The 23426-nt window shown below is 34.4% G+C and overlaps 1 protein-coding gene across 2 annotated transcripts in view; it reads left to right on the top strand.

Annotated features, from left to right (window-relative positions):
- The window catches only part of Tafa2 (TAFA chemokine like family member 2), a 515424-nt gene that overhangs the window by 343186 nt on the left and 148812 nt on the right, over positions 1 to 23426 (top strand). For both annotated transcript variants that reach the window (XR_015443412.1, XM_087192361.1), the window contains exon 2: positions 11859 to 11965. Coding sequence is in view for 1 of the 2 variants with exons in the window: in XM_087192361.1 (XP_087048487.1) it covers positions 11859 to 11965 (107 nt within the window). In the remaining variant the exon portion in view is untranslated. The remainder of the gene's footprint in view (positions 1 to 11858; positions 11966 to 23426) is intronic.

Here is a 23426-nt window from a genome sequence, read left to right as displayed (position 1 = left end):
GAGATGTGTTCATATTTATTCTTTTGGAGAGGTAGTATTATGTATGGAGGTCTTCAGATATACAGGTTAAGCTATTCAATTCACTTGCCTCTGGAAAGATTGTGTGTTGAGGCAGGGGCATTCTCTGTTGTAATAATTTACTGGGAAAATTGGTTTTCTTTCTTGAGTGCTAATATCTGATGTCATATTGGCCATACTTGATAACTGAATGGATGAAGAGAAGGCTCTTTCACATTCATACTTATAGCCACATTGAGAGTAAATGTTTTTTGTGAACCATAAATTTTATCCCAGTGAAGAGCCCTTAAAGATTAATTTTATCATTTTCATTTATATTTTCACTTATTTTCTAGCATGAAGCAATGGGGTTGAGTACATTTCTTCTGTGGCTTCATTAATTCCCAAGAGCAATAACTAGTCCAAGGGTAATGGAATGGAGAAATATGTAGATCTAATTTCATTCCCATACATATTTTACTTTCATAACTATAAAAGTGGGGGAGGGAAGGTAAAGGGGATGAGAAAATGAATTGTTATGTACACATACCAACTTATCACAAGGAATGTAAACATTATGTACTATACACATGTACTAATAAACTAAACTAAAATAAAAAAAATTGTTTTTAAGACTGCATAAGGAACTTAGATGTCATGCAGAAGTATCTTCTTTTGTCATAAATTATCATAAAATTGAATAATAGGAACATTATTCAATTATCTATTAAAAAGCATATATAATTAGATAATATTTTTTCTTATTCTATTTTGTGATTTTCCATCCAACAGCCACAAACAGCTATCTCATCATCTAAGAGTAGATGCATTGTGGATTGTCTATATCCAAAAAAATCTCTGTCTCCTTCCACCTGTTTCACTTCTTTGTAACCTCACTGTAATGGAACACCACAGCTCTGTAGCACCATAGCTATGTGAGAGAGGGAGATAATAAACTTATTTTTTTCTAAGTGTTGGCACTTTTGCCTATTGTTCTTGTAAGAAAAAAGATGAAATATGAAATGAAGCTTTGGGTTGTCTAAATTTCAATTCCTTTATAAATATTAAGATTTTGGTAAAATATGCATTTCAAATTAAATTGTGTACTAGGTTTATTTTCAATATGTAGATCCAATGCATTTAAAATTCTTGCCCAGTTAGACTCAAATTTGCTGATAGTTTATTACATTTCCTATTATAATGGTTCAGTATGAAATCTCACTTTAGGTTATAGTATATAACCATACATCCTTTTGTTAACTTTTTCTTTGGGAAGAATAGATTGGGATTCCGGAAGCAATAGCTCATATTTAAAAAATAAATAAACAAATGTTAAGGATTGGGCAATAAATATAAAACAGGAAAGGAGAGAAATCATTTAGCTTAGGGCTAATTTTGTGGATACATTTCCCTCACCTTATCCACAACTTTTGTGGGATTTTAAGAGATTGAAGAGACCACTGGGAAACAAGAAGATTTTTTTTTTTTAGGTAAACACTGACTCAACAGACTCGCGTACAGAGGTTGAGCCCAGAACAAAGGAAAGACTCCAATTTTATACATTTGTTTAAAAAGGGGATGGTCTTTCTAGTGTCAAGAGACTGGGGAGGGGGTTGAGGTTACAGAATGGAGACAAAGCACTTAAAAGCAATTGATAATTTAGCCTTGAAAAAAGACAGGATCTTTTGAGAAGATGACATAAACTTGATTTACAGAACACAGTTGCCAGTGTATCTGTACCAGAACAAGGAGTTACAGCTACTGCGGAGGGGGGTGATATGAGGGTGGGAGGACTGTTCAAGGCTTGGAAAAACTTATTTTTCTTTAAGTCCTACTTCACAACCACTAGGAAAACAGTATAACACTTCAACTAGTTATTTAAGAATGAAAGGGGCCAGGGATTTAGCTCAGTGGCACCGTGCCTGCCTTGAAAGCACAAGGTCCCAAGTTCAATCCCTGGTACCAAATAAAAAAAAAAAAACCTGAAAAAAAGGAAAGAATGAAGGTCTACATTTAATATTGTTTTCATAATGTCTTGTGCTGCTTTTAAGACAGATACAGAAATTAATAGACTGATTATTTCTTATTAAAATGTTAATCACTGGAGAATTTTAAATAACTAGTACCATAGTTAACATTCAGTGATTGCTTACTGTGTGTCAAGATTTGTATCAACTGGAGACTCGATGAAGAAGATATGTTTTTTTTATAAAATGGAGTAGTACTCAGCCATAAGGAATAAGAAACTATGCCACCTGCCTCCCAACCGCAAGGTCCAGAGTTTGATCCCCGGTACCAAAAAAAAAAAAAAAAAAGAAAAAGAAAAAGAGAAACTACAGACACTTATAGCTAAGTGGATGCACATTGAGGCCATACTCTTAAGTTAAATAAATAGGACACACGTGTAAATACTAAATAGTTTCTCTGGTGTGAAAAACTAAAAGTGTAAATAAGGATCAAAATGTATAATTGATACTGTGAAATAGGAAGAAAATGTCTAAAGGAGTAGGGGAAGTGAGAGGGGTAGGGGAAAGGAAAGAAGGGAAAAGAAAAAATATGAGAAAAGGAAAAGATGGAAACAAAGTCTTTGTAAATAGGGAAGGGAGGAGGGAGTGAAGGGAGGGCAGGGGAAGGGGGAAAAAATAAGAACCAACATTCATCATGTAAAGGTACAAGATCCTAATGATGAATGTAACTGTATTGTATACCTAAAATGTACCAATAAACTTAATGGAAAATTAAAAAAAAAGATTTGTGCTGGGTGCTTTATGTAACCTATTTAGCATGCCAACAGCTCAGTGAGGTAGGTAAGCTACTATGATCCAAACACAGTAATACCTTGGTTGTGAAACAGCTCCAAACTTGAAATTTCCACTACTCCAACTGCAAAGTTTGAAAAAAAAAATCTGCTTGATTTTCATAACTTTTGTTCCATAGTGGAACTGAAAATCCAACTTGAAAATCCCTGTGCTTGCAGAGAGTGAGTCACACGTCGTGTCTCACCTCAGACAAAGAGGGGTGATGCTTCAGTCTAAGTGTGGCTCTCGCCCAGACACCATGCAGTGCCTGTGTTAGTGCTTTAAACATTTGTCATTGTGCTTTTGTTTGTGTGTGTGTGCTTTGTTTGCATAAAATATTGTAACCATGGCTCCAAAGAAAGTTATTGATACTGGCAGTAAAGCTAGCAGGAATGCTGTGAGAACCACAATAGAGTTGAAGAAAGAAATCATTGTGAAATTTGTTGAAGTCCTCAAAAAAATGAATTTATAAGTGTAATTTTTTGCCCTCAGAACCAGTTATTTGGTTTTCCATTATTTCTTATGGGAAAACTGTGTTTAGTTTTTAAACTTTTATGTGTTTGATCATGAATTTGGAACAAATTGAGTTCAATAACTGAAATATCACTGTACTATAGAAGATAAATTTGAACCATTGTGAAATTAAATAGCATGTCTCTAATAATGTCACACTCTCTCCCATATGTTAATTGCCATATTAGATTAAATTTACTTTATTTTAAACCAGAATAAAAAATTTAAGTTTTTTTTTTTCTTTTGGTACTGGGGATCGAACTTGGGACCTTGCGCTTGCGAGGCAGGCACCGGAACCACTGAGCTAAATCCCTGGCCCTACAATTTAAGATTTTCTAATTGTCAGTAGAATATAGCCAAGTTGAAAGAGTAGTTTTTACTCACCTCCTCTTGAGCCCAAATGCCAAAAACAATAAAAAACAAAGATTTCATTACATTAATCTCTACTATCCTCTTTGAAATTCTAAACTTGGTTTAGATAAAATCATGCTTCCACATAGAAGCCTCTTTGAGTCTTTGCTTAAAAATAGGGTAGGGTTGCCATATCTGGCAAAAAAAATTGTAAGATATTTAGCTAAGTGAGATTTTCAGACAAACTCCATTCTAAATTGGTGTCTGGTGTTTTATTTGGTAATCCTACCTAAGGTTGCCACTTGTAATGTTGCAATTCCATTAAGTCCAATCTCAATAGACGGGTGTCTGGTAGAAATAGAGCACTTAGCTCTGAAAGTATTAACTCACAGTTCACCAGACCATGCAAGTTGTATAAATGATAAATGGTGTACTATTTAAAGCTTGATTATTTTATTGCCCCAAAGAGCACAGTAATGGAATACAGTAGTACTTACTTTATTAGTATCATGGCAATGAGGTGATTTTCTTTTGATAACTTTCTAGATAAGTGAAAACTAGCACTTAATTTTGGTGCTTTTCTTAGTGGATACATGTGTATATTGCATCACATGCTATTAGAACTACTAGAGAGCATGTGGAGCATTGTTCCATCAAGTTGAGATAAGCCCTGAGCCAGGGGTCAGAGGATCTGGGTTCAAGAGTTGCCTCTACAGTGCATCATTCATCTTCAAATTTTTCTTTCAGGTTCTAATATCTTATCTGGTGATAATATGTGTTGAACTCAATTCAACAGCTAACACAAAGGTTGAATGAGTTATTGAATGAGCCAGTACATTTTAAGCTGTAAAACTATAAACACATATGTAATGATATTAAAAGCTTCAGTAAGCATGCTACACTCAATGCATCTCATCGTTGACAGTTAATCCCATACTTCATGATCCTGAAATATTGTACATTTATAGGTTTGATGTCTATTCTCTGATAGCACAGCACCAATATTCACTTTTCAGAGGATACTTGTCTATGTGCCTTCTTCAACTTATGTTCCAGACAATGTTAATAGTATTGAAAAAATAGCAACAGTCTACCGAGAGTCTCCTTTGTGGAAAGCCTGTCTTTGTGTTAGATGTTTTTAAATACATTATATTTGTTTTTACAACAGTATGCAATAGAATTCATGTATTCCATATGTGAGCATTGAGAGCTAAAGTTGCTAAGTAAACTGGACAAATAGTGTTATGTCTTGTATCCTTGGATCGCATTGGGTAGGTGTTTCTAATTCACAACCTACCCTCTGAGAAGAGGACCTTACTTCTTGATATATCATTTATTTTTCTTTAAATTCAAGTGTCATGAAGTTTCTTGTTTATTGTAATCATATTTCTGTTTGAGATAATAGATGACATTCCCATTTTATAGATAGAAAAGAAGGGCAAATGATTCACTGATAATTACAGATTGCACAGTGATGTAGCTTACCCTTGACTATTTTAGGTATCTTTCTAGTGCTCTCATAAATCTTAAATGATTGCTTTATTTTTGCCTTATAGTATTTTTGTCTGTTTCAGGTATTAGAGCTTGAAGCCTTAGAATATTATATGTTTCTGGAAAAGTCATTTAAATGATAATACATTTCTATTCCATATCATTTCAACCTGTGGGTGGCAAAGGCAATGCACAAATCCAACAATTTGGGTCTGTACTGCTAGGCATAAATCAATAGTGTTTTTGGGTTTTTGTGCCCACCAAAATTGCAGTATCGTTGGAAAATGAATGAAAGTATTAAATTTGGGTGAAGGAAGCAGGTAATTGAGATTCTTAAATGAGGCTTGTATTTGCTGCCAGGACATGCTTAGAAATCAATCGAGTTTTCTTGGTAAATCTCCAAGGTTGATTCCTGAACAGAATCTGAAAGGGGATTCATCAGAAGACATTGATATATCAAATATAATGAGCATTTTTAAGTAACTGTTTCAATTCAGAGTTGAGAAACTGAGTTAGATTCTAGTCTTTGTTCTGAAGTTACTTAAATAAATATGACTTAATTAGGTTAATCATGTGATTAACATATGAAAATTCAACTCTACAAACTTTTAATAGTAATAAACAAGATGAGAAATTCAGAGTCCAGCTCTTCCATAGGGAAGTTCTGATTCATATAATATGCTTGGTTTAAATCACATAATGTGATAATATTTGATATATGATGTCAAAAGAAAACAAAATGTATAGTAACAATAAATAAAAATACTAGTAGATTGCTCGGCTTCTGAATGATATATGTAACACCTTATATAGTATTTTTATATAGTACATGACTATTTCCTAAATTTGTTATTATATCCTCTTATTCACACAAAATACACACATATATACTTGCACTTTCATATCTATCTCTATTTGATAACTATTATTGATATCACTATATACCTAAAAAATTGTTTCTTCAGTAAATAACATATACATTAATACAGCCATAGTGCTTATTACAAAAACAGTCAACTTTTGACATTGTTGTTGGATAAAACCAACAATGCCGTTAAATTTGTAGCTCTACATGTTCCATATAATATGATTATTTCAATAACCTATTGGTAACAGCAAAGAATGATTTAGTTTTATAAGATACATTTTGTTTCTACAAAAATATATAAATTAATAGTAATAAAAATAATAAAAATAATAAAAAATTGTATTTGTTATATGCTTCAGGTTTACCTGAGCTTTTACCTGGCATTTGATTTCATTTGAAGGATACCTTTCAAAACCTTAATATCTTTAATTCTTTTCTTTCTTCTGGCTCTTTGCTGTCACCCAATCAAATCTTTCTAGTCACCTCTCCATCTTTACTTTTTTCTCTTCATGTTTCTTGAAAGAGTGCTCTTGACTCTGCTTTTAGTTCCTCATCTCCCACTTCTCATGCCACCTCCGATAGCTTCCCCAGCACGTACTCTGTTCTTGTCACCACCAATCCCAGCTGCTGCATACAGTGGAAATTTACCTTTAAAGATGTTATGAAACTTGTTCATTAAAAAGTTTCATCTTTTTAAATTCTGATTATGAAATCAATATCTCTTTTCTTTCACTGAAAATACCTTGAGATAAAGGATTCAGATGATGTTTTCCGTGCTCAGACACTCATAGACAAGATTTATGCCCTCATGGAAATTACATTTTAATAGAAAGAGGAAAATAACCATGTAAACAAATGCATAAATGAGTGACTAGGATGATTTTAGGTTGTAATAAATGAGAAGGTGGTCACGTAGGTCATGGCGAGCAGCATGGTAAGGAGGTGATGTCTGTGGAGGTGATCACCAAAAGCAGATCACTGTTCAAAGGCTGGAGTGAGAGCCTTCAAGGCAGAGTGAACATTCAGAACAAGGTCTAGAATGAGCTGGCACTGGGACAGAGGGAAGGCTGAGGTAGCTGAAGTATAAGAAATGAAGGGAACGGGGATATGGATTAAGTCGGAGAGGTCGAGAGGGGAGATGATGGGCCTGTCTTCTTCAGCATAAAATTTAGATTTTATTGTCATATCAATGTGTATGTAAGTAAATTCTGGCCTTTAAGCAATGGGTAGGTGTGTGGGGTAATATATGTTCTTATGTTGATCTTGTAGAAGTAATTCTGGTCCTTATGGGAAAGGTCACATGCTTATCAATAGAAGCAGTCCTCCCAGGGTCAGTTTTTGTGCCAGTTTATTTATTAAAGTTCATGTCGTTGCAATTAGTTAGTACCAGGTTGGAATGAATATTAGATCAAGGAAGAGAAATTCTTTTTTTATATGTGGCCTCATCTGATATTTAGTTGTAAAAAAAAATGTCTTAAGCTCAAGAAAAGGTCAAGTGATGGGCTTCCAGGCTCCTGATTTTATTTCCTTTGTATGTCATGTTGCTTCCGTGTTTTCTTTCCTCTTTTTGTTCCATAGGTTAGTTAAAATTATGTTCTGTTTTTGCGGAGAAATGATTTTTCTCATAGCATAACTGTTTTAAAATTCATTCTTGTATAAAATTGAATATATTTTTCACATTGTAGGGAGTAGGAAAGTTTCAAATTATCCAGAAGTCTAAGTCTCAGGGAATAGAACTGAAACATGTACACAGAAGGGAAGAAAGGGAGAAAGTCTGGGAGATTTAATTATCAGTGCTCTATTCTGACAATTTTTCAGTTCAGAATCCTTCACAGCCAAGGTTACTATTTCTCATTTATCCAGTTACCCTTGTGTTCTTTGCAATCTGCTACTTGAAGAGCAATTTTAAGGTTTTATCTTCTCTGTGTATTTATCCTTTAGCTTTCAGTATCTTTTCACTCAGTTTTTGCAGTTGCAAAATTCACTTAAATTTCATTGTTTTCACAGAGTATTGTGACAATTCTAAATGGTGGTAGAAAATTTTAGACAGAGACTTTGTAATTAGCAAATAGAGTGAGAGAATACTTCTCCTATATTCTCCTATAAAGTCAAGGCAAATGTACTATTTAGCTTTTGTCACCTGTTGATATTTTAGCCCCATTTACCAAAAGATTATTGACCTCTCCATTATATTACATTTTGTTCAACTTGATAATTATTTATAAATTGGAAAAAATTCAAAATTAAACTCTTCCTTTTTCTTCTTTATGTTTGCCCAATTTTGTTCTATACCCTGCATTTTCTTATTTTCTCCCTGTTTGTCCTAATTTCAAACTAAGAGGATGACACTTGATGCCTCCTTGTGTTGATAACTATACAATGTATTTGGCTGTAGACACCACCAATATTCAACAAATACCTCTTTACAGTGATTTAGCTGGCCCTTGGATCAGCCCGTATACATTCACAAATGTGTGGGGCACTATCCCTATCCTTAGGAATCTCATGTGACAAATAAATGGATTATAATATAGTATGGAAAATGGCTGTTGTGCATAAAGAAAGACACTCAGTATCATCTTGAAGAAATCCTATAGGGGAAATACTAACCTGTTCCATGACCAATGAATAGAAGTTAGCCATTTTGGAAAGTGAGCGGGTAGAGAATGAATGAATGATAAGTTTCTGGTGACATGGAGGTCAGACTTATCTGGAAGGCATTAGAAAATTTATTAGAATTAACATATAGATTATGAGTCTCTGAGGATAAAGCGATGGGGAGAAATGACATGAAAATAAGATTAGCAATATAAATGAGACTGGAAAGTTTTTTTTTTTAATTCCCTGTTATGGGATTTTTATACCCTGCTGAGAACTGTTGTGTTTTTTCTGAGTATGGAACAGAGTCATGTGTGTTATGACTATAGTTACTTATTTGGCTATAGCACAGATAACACATTACATTCAATTAACAATATTTATCAGGCACTTCATAAGTACTAAATACTGAAAACATACTTTTGAAAAAGGCAGATACAGGTTCTGCCCTTGGGTCCAAAGGAGACCATATGTCCAGAGAAATATATATGTGACACAAATTCTGATTAGAATTTTGTGACCAGGGAGAATTTGGGTGGTTGATTCGCAATACTGAAGTCGGGATGAATATATGTGTATATATGTAAGCGATATTAAGAGGATAGTATTGTCAGAACATAAGGATTGACTGGACAGGAGTGGGAATGGTATGAGAAGGAGAAAATAGCATTGTTACAGCCTTCTGAATGTTGACCTGTATTCTCCTTCCTTTTTGTACTTCGACAGCCCAGCAATTTTGTGGGTGTTTTCACATCCATATGTCTAGTTATCAGTTTAACCAGCTGTCAGTTCTGTCATCCCATTTGGTGGGTTCACAATGGAATGGAAAAAATGATGGGTCATTGACCTTGTAGCAGAGGCGGTTTACTATGGGAAAGCTATTATCAAGAATTATGCTAAGCAGCTCTTCCTGTCAGATGAGTTTTGCTGTTCATTCTATTATATGATGTGGAGTACAATAAGGTTGAGGGACTGGATGCAGAAGGAGAGGCAGGATGGTTGAAAAATGTGGAAAAAAGAGGAGAATTTTAAAACAAAACTAATAGTAAGAGTGCTGAGAGGAAACAAAGACAGTGGGATGGAAGATTTCAAATGGGCATTTGGTTTACTGAGAGAGTACTAAACAAGATTGCTGTTAGAGCTCAGTATTTATGAGCTTCTTGAGGATGCTAGTATCCTGTGTTAGTTACTCCGTGGAGATTTCTAAAAAATATCTTTGAAAAGACATACTTAACAGTGTCAACAATAAATTTATTGAACCCAGAATTTAAAAAATATATTTCACCCCTTTGTTTTTTATAAATACTGTATTAACATTCCATGAGATTGGTGCCTCACAGAACACAGTCAGGGAAAAGCTAGTCTAAGTAATGATCGCAGTAAATGTTAACAATTATATGTGTGCTATGCATAGCTTCAAATTTTATAAGGACTCATTTATTTGGTCTTTATACCAGCATCACTGTGATTCAGGTAGTATTATTATCCTTATTTTACTAACAATGAAATATTTTAAGATATTACATTATTTATCCCCATAGCTACTGAGGAGGAAGCTTGATATAAAACCCAATCAATCTGATTTAAAAGCTTAACTATCTCCTTTTACATTCTCGTTGGCATGTCACAAGATGAAGGCTGTAGAAGGTGTGCAGCCTTTGGTGCGACTGAAAATCCCTTTGATCATGTCATGAATGAGACTGACTTCTCAAGCACACAAGTACCAAACATCAGCATGATTATTCATGATGAGTATTCATTAATACAAGCACTAACCCCTCAGTACCTGCCAATGAGTGGGTCAGGCATTTCACATACATCATCCCATGTTATAATGATGCAGAAGCTGAAGCAGGAGAGTCCGAAAACATGCACAAGAACTGAAGTGGGAGATGCAAAGAATGAAAAAAAGGGAAAATCGTGTAAAGTAAGCCAGTTTTATGGACTCAAATACAGAGAGTTTGACTCCAGTTTTCCATCCTACAATACTGTCTCATCAGCATGTAAATTAATCCACACAACTTTTTCATTAAAATATTAAGATATTTATATTTCATGCAGTTACTCATGTAAAGATCTGAAATTGCACACTGCTACCACCACTGGGTCATATTTTGAAGATGGAATAGTTTGGAAGTGAAAGTGTAACTTAGGGAATTCAAGCAAAGAAACCAGCTATGTCAGTAAATCATTGGAGGGAGGTGCATTAGAACCAGGGAAAGTAAGAATCTGTAATTCAAGCAAAAATAGAGTTCAATATAGAGTCTGAATTTGAAAGGCACTGGGTAAAACATGTATATTATCTCATAAACAAATGCATGTGGATTCTATTTCATTTTTGCTTTGCTTTGTCCTTGACAATAGATTTTGGTAGATTTTTGAATTATGTAATTCTAGGTTTGAAGTTGTACTCTTCATTAAATGTGATCTCAATAAATTTCTTAAGTTTTATCAGCTACAAAGTGGGGATGGACATACCTATATCCCCAATTGATTCTGAAAAACAAAAGAAATAACGTGTAAAGTAGGTGAAGTATTATTATGGATAACTATTATTTTATTACAACTACTTTGCTTTCCAGAGTTTTATGGGATGAATTTGAAAATGTTAATTTGGTATTTTTCATTCTGAATTTTTACTTTTCTCTAATTTCTAGTAAAGTACAGTAAGGTAGAATCCAACAACATTGTGTCTCCAAGAGCAGAGTATTTTATGTCGATTTGTAATAAGGAGGCTATGTTGAGGGGTGACTTTTAAAAGACTATTACATACAACAGATTTAAAATGACTTTTCTGCGTAGGAATTCATCTAAAAATGTTTATCTAAATTGTTTGCTCTAATCATTTTAGTTGGCTTGAAAGTAAGAACTGTTAAAAAGTAAAACAACAAATCATTTATTTAACTATTCAACTGACTCTCTTAGATTTGTCTAATAAGTTAGGTCAGTTTTTATGTAGATAAAGAATGGTAATATTTCCCAATTCACTTACGTTAGCATTAAGTGGGTGAAGACTGAATAATGCAGGACTTTGCTTATGTCTTGGAGTGTATCGAAGAAATTCTGTATATTCCCTGTTCATAGTTTATGCGCAGCAACAGCATTTTAAATGCAAGGTATACAATTTTCAGAAGTTAAATGTGTTAAAGTGTTGTGGAATGCTTAAAGGTAGTACAATTACAAAGGAAGAATGATGATTTTACATACTTGGAATGTTTATTGTTACTATTTTTTCTTTGCAGGATGAGTAAGAGATACTTACAGAAAGCAATAAAGGGAAAACTGCTAATAATAATATTTATTGTAACCTTGTGGGGGAAAGTTGTATCCAGTGCAAACCATCATAAAGGTAAGCTCTTCTGTTTTATCTCTCTTTTATCAGTGGAAGATGACTCCCCTTAACACAGGCTGTCACGTTCTGTCTTCACTGGTCTGATAACTTTTGTTAGTTATGGGTCCCTCCTGGCAATTTTCTTCAAGTAAAAATGCAGAGTTATCCTTATGATGACTTTGATAGGAGAAACATGATATTTTCAGGATTACTGCCATTTCTGCAAATATTGTTTGGAGTATAAATTTAACACCGCCTTTCCTCCCCTTTGAAGATGGGGATGTTAAAATGTTGAGTTGAAATGCAATAAGGATGAGCTTCAGATTGCCATCCTCCTCATAAAGAAAGCATCTTTAATAATGTGTATCTTTATGATAGGTAGAGAATATATGTCACTTTTCTTTCTATGCCTTTTCTGTGTCGTGTTGATGCCAGAATTCTTCTTTGACAATCATTTGGACATTACCCATAGCATGGTGTTGGGTAGACTCAATTTTGGCATGGAATAGAGTAAGAATATTTGTTCTATATGCATGTGTTAAGCTTGACAGCTCAAAAATTATGCCCTATCTGTCCATTTTCCTGGGCACTAGACTCAGTATAATGAAGAACTGCTCTTTCTGAATAAATTTCAATGAGGCTATTTCTAGGCTATTTCTATACCACAATCAAGTATTCATAACCTGAGAAGTCAATTTAGATTTTTCTGTGAAATTTGGTTTTACAATTCAATTTTCAGTCCACTATGAAGTCTAGCAAACAACAACTTATTTTCATATTTTATTTTTGAGTGAAGGGGGAATTAAGACTGCTTTGAATCCTACAGTACTTAAATTAGTTACACATGTGCATTTAATTAGCATTACGTGAAACATTAACATTAGGGGGAGGAAAGATGGGATGTGAGGTAATGATGCCTATAAAATAAATCTCTTCCCCTTGTATTTAAAACCAAAAAGAGACATCTTGTGAAATAGAATTTTGTGAAGAGTTCATTCATGTTTTATAATTCTGTTTTTGACCCATACTGTATATGTTTTCTTTAATACAGCACACCGAACTGTAATAGTTTTATCTGTAAAATTGAAATGTTGAGAAGGAAATTTTCTGTAGCCCCAAAATCAGCAACAAGAGCCCAACCTAAAGCAAAGTAGTGTTAAACAATCACCTCAAGGAGGGGCAGACTGCTGGAGCCAGTCCCCCACTGAGCGTCCCAAGAGGAACACCCCATCCCCTTTGTCACTGATAGTCACCCCAGGGCTCTTCCCGATCCAATGTAAGGGAAACACTGAGAGAAGTGAGAGGGTACATGAAAAGTGAGACTGTCAGCCTGGCACAGCACATTTTGGAGGATTTCTCTTCTCCAAAGCCAAATGATGAGAGATCTAAGAAAATTACTTATAAATACTGCTCCCAGTATATATTGTATAGCATTATTAACTTATGCTATATTCTATGCTAAATCCAAAACTAGTATATTATCTTAGTAATTACTAAGAAAGTACTTTCTGAACACATATATTACATATTGTCTCAGGAAACATAAATTGCCAAATTCAGTAAATTTTACAAACCAGTTTTGGGTTGTTTTGCTGTTCCATTTCTACTGTGCTACTGATATTTTGGATGAAGATTTTATGAAAGATTTCTCCCTTCCTCCATCATTCCACTCCCTCCCTTTTTTCTTTCTTCCTCTCTCTCTCTCTCTTTCTCTCTTTCTCTCTCTTTTCCACTTTTATATTTTTCATGTAAAATGTCCGTTTTGTTTAGATATATTTTACATATAAAATAGTCAGATATATATCATCAGATATATTCACTAAATGTACTCCAGTGGGTTCGGCAGCCAGTCGAGAAGTGTAACATTTCCAATACTCTTGAAACTGGCTGTCTGCCTTCTGATTTTATTCATTCACTTCCTTGCCCAGGATACTCATTATTCTAACTATTGCAGTTATAATTCTTTTGCCATATTGATAATTTCACCATATAAATATGGATACACATCTTGAAAAGGCATTTTGCTGACTTTTGGTTGTTCTTAAGTTTATTATTTACTGTATTTTTCTTCAATTTGGTATTTTGACAACCATATGTTTGCAAGATTCATTATAGTTTATATACAGCATGTGATGATAATATATTAATTTTTAGAATTAATCCATATTTTGTTACATGAAGCCACTAAACATTTAATATTTACTCTCTTGGACATGGACATGTTATTCTATTTTCTTGCTATTCTGACCAATGATTCCGTACTTTTTCTTGTACTTCCTTTCTGGTGCATATGTACAAGGTTTGCTTGTGGTAACATTTTCATGAGCAAGACTTCTGGGTCACAGAGCATGCATGTCTTTAGTTTTACCGGATAATACCAACTAATTCCCTATATGACAGCTCTAATAAATGTTCAAGGTATTTTCTTTTTGTCTTCTCAATCCTTGCTTTCTGTAGTTATTCCTCCTCTTTCAGTCTGAGTATTGTACATTTTTGCAATATCTCTTCTTGTTTTGATTAGTCTCACTAGGGGTTGATCAATTTTATTTTTCTGAGAACCTACTTTTCAGTTTTCAGAGGACCAACTTTTGCTTTTGTTGATTCTTTCATTTGTGTCATTTAGTTTCATTTACATTTTCTCTCATCTTTATAATTTCATTAATTTAATTGTATTTTTATTTATGTAACAAACACCTAAATATTTTTATTACATACCAGGCACTTATGGAATTTAAACTTCCCTGCTTCTGTAAAAAGCCCTCTGCTGCTGAGCATTCACTTACCATAGTATTAGATCCAGAGTCATTTCTTCAGTTAGTTGCTTTGGTTCAAAAGGATAATGAAATTCCTCTTATCTCTCCAAGAGACGTAAATGATTACTGATACATAAGGTCTCGAGATTAAGCTCCTAAGGTGCCAGAAAGATTTGGATGCTTCAGAATCTCCTTAGGTACAAAGCCAAGACCTTGGTTGCACCTGAGCTGTATCTGGCTCTTGGAAAGATACATTTTCATTCTAAAGGGTTCGAGTGAGAACCTAAGATCTGTAGTATCAAAGATGCAAAAGACTTTCTTATCTCTTTTCAAGATGGCAGGGAAATGGCTATTTCTCTCTTGTAAATAAATGGAAACATCTGTTGCCCTCTGTCACTCATTTGTAGACTATTTATGTGGGGCATTTGGTGGGATTCCATCGGGGTAAGGGTTAGGGCAAGGCAGACTAATTTACTTACTACTTATTGAGAGGTAGTTAATAAGAAATAGGAAATCCGAAACACCTTGGTGAGCATTCAAGAAATGAGTAAGAAAGATGAAAATTAGAAACCTAATAGCCCCAAAGGACATCAAAGATATCAACTCAAAACACTCTCGATACAGGTATGATTTTATAGCCACTTTTACAGGTCAGAAACAAAGACAAAGAAAAATTAAATAATTCATTTCAAGTTACTTATCTAGTAAATGTTGCAGGCAGGATTCACATGTAGGCCATCCTGCTCCATGTAACTTTGATAAACGCCTATTCATGAATTTCTTTACTTTTATATTACTTAGCATTCAGTTAACTTCCCGAGTTTATGGCTTGATGTTTCTTATGTACTTTGGAATAATTTTAGGCACCATTTAAAAAAATATACCTCCTCTACTACTGTCTCTACAAAGCTAAAACTCTGGCTAGGTATTATGTGTATGCTTGCCTTCTCACACTGTTCTATATGTTTTGAAAACATTTTTATTAGTACGTTTTTGCAGTACACAATGATTACATTTTTTGTGGGGAGTTGGAACATGCACAAAACACATTTTAATTCTTTTTTCATCCCCTCCCTCCTTTCCCCTTCCATCTTTTACCCCTTCTCATTTGCAAAAGCTCTGTCTCCATTTTTTCCAATTCAGTTTTTATCCTTTTTCCCTCCCTACCTATCTTCCTTCCTCCATCTGTTGTTCCCCTTCCCATTTGAAAAAAGATCTCCTTACTTCCTATTATCTATGTTTTTTTGTTCTTTATTTATATTTGGGTTTATCATATAAGAGAAATTACGTAATATTTAAGCTTATGTGTTTGATTTATTTCTCTTAATATTATGGTTTCAAAGTGCATCAGTTTATCTATGAATGACTCAACTTTATCCTTCTTTATCCTTCTTTATGGCAGAGTAATACTCCATTGTGTGTGAATACATTTTCTTTATTCATTCATCTGTTGATGGGTATTAGGTATTTTCAAGATTTAGCTATATAAATTGTGTTGCTATAAACAGGGATATGCATACATCACCTTAATATGATGAATTTAACTTTTTGGGGGAAATATCTAAAAGGTGAATTGCTGGGTCAAATGTAATTTCTAGTTTTGGTGTGGTTACTGGTATATGTTTGTATATTTTCCAACTTTCAAGTCTCCCTGTGCTGTTCTTTGGAATAGTCATTCAGATCCCTTTTTCTAAACTAATTCTGTGTTCCTTGTGTTTAATTTGCTTTTTAATCCACAGATTTAGTTTTAGTATATGCCACTAAAAATTTGTCCTTTTTGTTAATTTGTTTGTATTTGATATTTTCGTTCTCTTGTTCTCAATTTCCTCTTTTTCTATTCTATATTATATGTAATAATTATAATTCATAAAATTCTTGTGTTTCCCTCCTAGTGTCTCTTATTTATTCTAGAGTGTTGTGATTCATTTTTGAATTTTGTGAGCTAATGTTGAAATCACATTTGTGAGGATTTTTAGGCCTCAGATTAAGACGTGATGTTCTGGAGATGATGCCTGTGACTTACACAGGGATCTCTATTAAGAAGCCAAATAGGAATTCTTGTTTATGTGATTTACTGAACCAGTGCTCTCGGGAGAATGAGAGCAAGAGAAGCAGGACGTGTTGAAGATAAAACTAAGCACAAATAGACTCTCAGCGAGAGACTATCCTGCTCTGGTCATGTGGGGAAGCTTTGAAACATTAACTGCTTCCAGAGATGGTCCCTCTTTGAGGGCAGATGGACAGCCTTTCCTAGCCTTGTGCTCATTGATCATTGGTGGTTGGTTTGTTCCCCCAGAGAACCCCTCCAGGGAAGAGGCTTTGCTAGTAGAGAGCCAGTCTCCAGAGAAGGGGATGACTGTGAACTGCAATTAATTAACATTCACAACAAATGCAAGGCAAGTCTGCAGAAGTAAAAGGATCTTGACGGTGTACTAACAGCTAATTCTGCTGTGGTCTGCTCCTCATTGTCTTCAGATCTACTTGTATCTCACTAAAGGTTGTTCTATCTTTGCAAGTTTACCCAAGATTCTGGTTGGTCCCAATTTCCAAGCAAACTTACTTGAAGGCCGGTGGGGAGTCTGCACTAAGGCGGTTTATACCAAGGCCAATTCTCATTACATTCCCCACCCCCTCACCATTCTAGGTCTTCCTTGCAATTCTTTCTACTTTTCTAGGCTGTGTGTCTGATATTTTACTGGAAGTTCTGGGCCCTGAGTTCTCTCGTACTCTTACTGATATGGTGGTGGTGCTTACATATTGATGGTTATAATTTTGGTCATGGGAATGCCACAGTATTCTCTGGCAGATTGTCTTGAGTGCCTAACATACTCCTGCCTGCCTCCAGAACATGACAGCTGTCCTCTTCCTCATGGTCTCTTAGCCATTGATTGTCATTTTGCTGGTCCACAGGCATGAGGAGCCCGGACTGATCTGATAGTAGCTGAAACATTTTGGTTAGTGATAATCTTACCACGTCTTTGGTAAAAGCATCCTATTTCTGCAAACAGGTACCCACTCCTAGATCCATAGAATCTATTGGTCATCTTGTGGGAATATTTTAGATTGAATAATTCTAATGTAAATGTTGCTTATTTCCTCAATAATATTTGAGTACCTACAATCAATTTGAGAATATTTGACAGAACATTTGTCTTCATTCGGCTTTTATCTGAGAAGTGGGAAAATAAATAATAAAAATCAATAAAGTGGTATGTTTTATGGAACAATACTCCAGAAAACATGAAAGAAAGAAAGAAAGAAAGAAAGAAAGAGGTACAACAGAAGAAATTATACTTTTAAATAAGTCTTGGTTAGTAAAGTTTCAAGCTATGAGAATGTTAAGGGAAAGGATGTTTTAGGCAGAGTAGTAATAACTATGAATGCTTTCAAGCATGCCTGGAGACAGGGAGAAATTACAAAGAGAACAATGTGCATAAGTCAGAGTGCATAAGGAAGAGAGTAGTGGATAGTCATTATAGAATAGGTAAATAAGGAAGATGAAAGAACTGGGTGACTGCATAACTCTAACAAAACACCAGGGCAATGATATCCTGCTCTCAAGATCACCCAATTGGAGAACTGTCATTCCCTTTTCCTAACATGATCTAGGAACACTGTAGAAACACTTCACTTTTGGAATTGAAACACCAGATATCTAAAAACCAGAAATTGTCCTCTTCTTAATAAAATTTTTGTGCTTTGGGAAGTTACAGTCCAGACAAATAAGTTTACTGCTCATACTGCTTCAGAAAGATTCTGCCCTGAATTCTTACAATTATATTGAGCTGAGGTTTATGGGAGGGATTAACTCAGAACATTGTGACAACCAGTCAGAAAGTATAAGGCGTATTTCCCCCTTGGAAGCAATTACATTAGGTACAGCTTCAGATATTGGGGATCAGAGAGAAAACATTTTAGTTTAGAACTCCATGTTCCCAACAGAAAATACACAGTCATAAATCTTAGAAAGCTAAAATGTTTTCTTGTCTTTTCCTTTCCTACCCACCACATCTAAACTAAATCTAAAGAGAATGAGTTATTTTGTGTATTTGAGTTGGAAAAGGATATGTATTTTGAGTGTAGTTGTATACACAGGTGAAAATCATATGTACAAGAGAAACTCCAAAATAGTTTTATTAGCTGAAGTCGAATGTATGTTATCATCATTGTCATAGAAGGTGAGTTAGAACTTTAAGTTGATGCTTTTCAAAGTAAAACAAACTTGACTTTAAACTTATTTTTTAGTTAACATTTGGATGAGATAACAACCATTTCATTTGGGGGGATTGCTCTTCATTTGTTTCTTGATTCAGTTGGTAGTTTATTTATTAGTTAAACCAAGTATCCAGTAGACAGTATATATATAGTGTGTGTATATATATATATAGTGTGTATATATATATAGTGTTTGTTAAGCACTGAGCTGTAGGTCAAGTTCTGGTGATTCAAAAGTGAGCAAAATAGACATGATCCCATGTCCTAGTGAAGTTTTGAGTATATATTAGGATAAGACATTAATCAGGTTATCATACAAATACATGTTTAATTTTAAATGATGTTAAATATTACAAAGATAAAATTTTGGGATGATGCGAGTATATAAACTGTAAAATGGGTGGAGACAGTTCATGGAAGTCATTTCTAAGGAAGAAAGTTTGAGCTGAATAGTTTGGGGCATTCGTATTTGGTGCATATATATTTAGGATTGTCATCTCTTCCTCCTGGATTGTTCCCTTCACAAGGATGTAGTGATCATCTTTGTCTCTCTTAATTAGTTTTGGTTTGAAATCTAGTTTGTCTGCAAATAAGATTGCTACCCCTGCTTTCTTCTGGGTTCCTGTGGCGTGGAGAATTGTTTTTCATTCATTTACTTTCAGTCTATGAGTTTCTTTTTGAGTTAGGTGTGTTTCTTGTATACAGCATATTGTTGCATTTTCCTTTTTAATCCATTCTGCCAGTCTATTTCTTTTGATTGGTGAATTGAGGCCATTAACACTGAGGGTTATAATTGATATACATTGATTTATCCTTTTCACGATGTTTTACTTTTGTTGGCCCTTTTAGTTCTTATTTTTTCCCCCTTTCCTTTTAGGATCTTACATTGCCTGGTGGCTTCCCTCTGTTGGGCCTCATGGAGTTGTGACCTTCATTGCTTTTTTCTAGGATATTGTTTAGAATTTCTTGTAGTGCTGGTTTGGTGTTCATGAAATTTCTCAGGTGTTCTTTGTCGTGGAAGTATCTAATTTCCCCATCGATTTTTGAAAGATAATTTTTCAGGATACAACAGTCTAGGTTGGAAGTTATTTTCTTTTAGGGCTTGAAATACTTCACTCCAGGCTCTCCTTGATTTGAGGGTTTGTGTTGAGAAGTCTACTGTGATTCTGATGGGCTTTCCTTTGTAGATGATTTGTTTCTTTTCTCTGACTGCTTGTAGGATTTTGTTTTTCTGTTGGGTTTCTGGGATCTTGATTATTATATGTCTAGATGTATATTGTTTTTGATCATGGCTAGTTGGAGTTCTATATGCCTCACTTATCTGTATGTCCAATTCTCTACCTCTGTCTGGGAAGTTTTCCACTATTACTTCTGTGAACAGTTTTTTTATGTCATCTGCACTCTCTCCTGTTTCTTCATTGACTCCTATCTGTCTTATGTTATTCTTCTTTGCATCGTCTAGCAGTTGTTGGATTGATTTCTTGTGGTCCCTTACTATTTTTAAGAAATCTCTATTTTCATGGTCTCTAACCATGATCCTGTCTTCTATATCTGATAGATACCTCAAAGAACTAGGACTAGAGGTCCCATTTGACCCAGCTATTCCCCTGCTGGGTATCTTCCCAAAAGAATTAATAGAATCATACCACAGTGATATATGTGCACCCATGTTCATAGTGGCACAGTTTGTAATAGCTTGGAAGCAGCCCAAGTGCCCATCAACTGGAAACTGGATAAAGAAAATCTGTTTTTGTTTTATTTTTTATATAAAATGGAGTACTACTCAGCCATAAAGAACAAAAAACTAGAGTCATTTATAGCTAAATGGATGCATATTGAGGCCATACTCTTAAGTGAAATAAATAGGACACACATGTGTAAATACTGAATAGTTTCTCTAGTCTGAGAAACTGATAGTATAAACAAGGGTTAAAATTATTAAAATGAATAATTGATAATTTTAAATAGGAAGAACAGGCCCAAAGGGGTAGGGCTGGTAGGAGGAGAAGGGGAAAGGAAAGGAGGGAAAGGAAAAATTATGAGAAAAGAAAAAAAAAAGAAAACAAAGTCTTTGTAAATAGGGAAGGGCGGAGGGGGTGAAGGGTGTACAGGTAATGGGGAGAAAAATAAGAACCAAAATATATCATGTACAGGTACAAACGCCCAATGATAAATGTAAACGAATTGTATACCTAAAATGTACCAATAAAAGAACTAAAAAAAAAGAAAGAAAGAAAGAAAGAAAGAAAGAAAGAAAGAAAGAAATTGTGAGCTGAGATCTGCCAGGGGAATGGGGGTTAAGTAGACAGAGGGCAAGGGAGGGCATCCAGGCAGGGACAACAGCCTGTGTATTGGAGCTGGGATGTAAAGGAAAGAATTCTCTGGAGTTGTTAGAAGAATGAATGCCTTAGCTGAGGAGCAGAGAACAAAGAGGAGGGTGGTGTTGAACTAGTTTAGAGAAGTGGCTGAGAAGATTCTTGGGGACATATTCAGATGCTAGTCTTGGATTCAAAATTGTTTGTTCCAGTTGAGCTAAGATATCACTAGGATTTCTTGAGCTGGTTTGTAGCTGATTGTTTTATGCCCTAAAGTTTAAGAACACTGATTTATAATTTGTAATGTTTTAAGAATCTTGTTGATGAAAATAATGCATTCTGAGAGAAACAAAAAAGACCAGTACATAAACTGTCTCTACTTTGCACCCTTAATAACACATTTTATTATTTATTCAATTTTCAGAGTCGTATGCATTTGTTGGAGAAATATTAGAAAGAAAGAAACATAACAGGAAAAGAAATGATGTAATTCATAATTCTTTCTCAGTGATTCTGCTTTAAACCATGTAGTCAGAGTTGCTGTTTTCCTAGAGCTTTCCTTCTATAAGATAACCCGATTAGTAAATTCAAAAATTTTTATGTCAAGATATTTCAGGCTTGCATAATAATGCAAAAAGTACACTCTAAAGAATAAATATAAAACAAGTAAATGTGCAGTTATTGATTAGAACAAGAGACAGAATATTGTTAGCTCCTCAGAGCCCTACATAATGCTTCAAGGTCTGGGAGGCTAAATGCTTCCGACAAGGCTAGACTCTTTTCTAGCATTGCAAAAGCCTCAGGCATCCATCCCTATCACCCTGCCTTAGCATTTTTGAAGCCAGAGCAGGAAAATCAGGGGTCTTCATTCCTTTAATCTTCCTATCTTATGCCTTCCTTCAAGAAGCAGACTCCAAGACAGAATTCAGTTTTCAAGAAATATATGGGAAAAACACCTTTAAAGTACAAGGGCAGAGGGGCAGAAGTGGGAGGAGTGGGAAGAAGTGAGTCTTCAGAGCAAAATTAGTGTGTGCGTGTGTGTGTGTGTGTGTGTGTGTGTGTGTGTGATATAACAGGCAGGCTGAAGTGTTTCTATCATGCTTAGTAATTGGCTGGTGTCAGCACTTGGTGGAATCCTATGATGGACTCACAGATGGCAAAACTGGAAGCTGTCAGGCAGCTATCTTCTTTGCAGTGGGTTCTTCTGAGAGAGATACAGGTATTTTCAGGGTTGCCACATTCCCAAGGGCAGAATCTGAACACAAACCACTTGTTAAGGCAATCTGGGAAATCTACTATCAAATATGTCAGTGCCCTTTAGTGCAGAAGGAATGTAGAAGGGTAAAGGTTTGAGAAGAAAATGACAAATATCTGCCATAGGAATATTTATACATATGTGGTCGAATACTTTTTATTCTCTCACAAAGGCATATAAAACTTTGCATTTCACCACTCTTAGAGTGGCTCATTAAAAAAAAAATCTTTACCAAAGGAGAATGAGCAGACTAGTTTCTTTGCCATATAATTCATAGCTTTGAGTACTAATGAATGGGTAAGGTTAATTTTAAAATTATTTTCATTTTTGATTATTTGGATAAGTCATCAATTCCTTTTCCCATTTAATCTTTTTATTATTTATTTGTGAGAGCTTTATATAACTTTTAATGGTTGATTAAATTTTTTGTATATTTTCAGTTTTCATACTTTTCAAATTTAATATTATTTAAAATAAGACATATTTTAGAATATAAAATATTATTAACTGTTGTCAGATAAAACAAAAAATTAATAAAAATATGAAAAAGAAAAACTTTACAACATTTTTGTCCCACTTTACAATACTATTAACTTTCAAATATTATTCATACAGTAATATTAAAAATGTAGTCTATTTAAAAATTTGTGTCCTCCTTTCTCACTTATCATTGTTGTTAGAATTCATGTTTCCTGTGAATATATTTATTTAAACATCCTAAATTATTGAGTATTTGAACTGTTTTGTCTTTAATAAAAAATAATGATACTTGAGGATATAGAGTTACAATTATTTCTGCACAGGTATTTATTTACTTAGTGTAAATTCATTTGAAGCAATTACAAAATCAAATGATTTGAACTTTAACGTTATAATTTTTTACAGTAATTTCTAAATACAAAATGGTCTTTTGTTAATTTTAGAATATTTGGAAAGTATAA

This window comes from Heterocephalus glaber, unplaced genomic scaffold, assembly GCF_053883595.1.
Source record: "Heterocephalus glaber isolate CG9 unplaced genomic scaffold, H.glaber_assembly_v1.0 deba00001569, whole genome shotgun sequence".
Lineage (NCBI taxonomy): Eukaryota > Metazoa > Chordata > Mammalia > Rodentia > Bathyergidae > Heterocephalus > Heterocephalus glaber.
The sequence above is the reverse complement of the archived record's forward strand: the minus strand, read 5'-3'. Positions and strand labels throughout refer to the sequence as shown.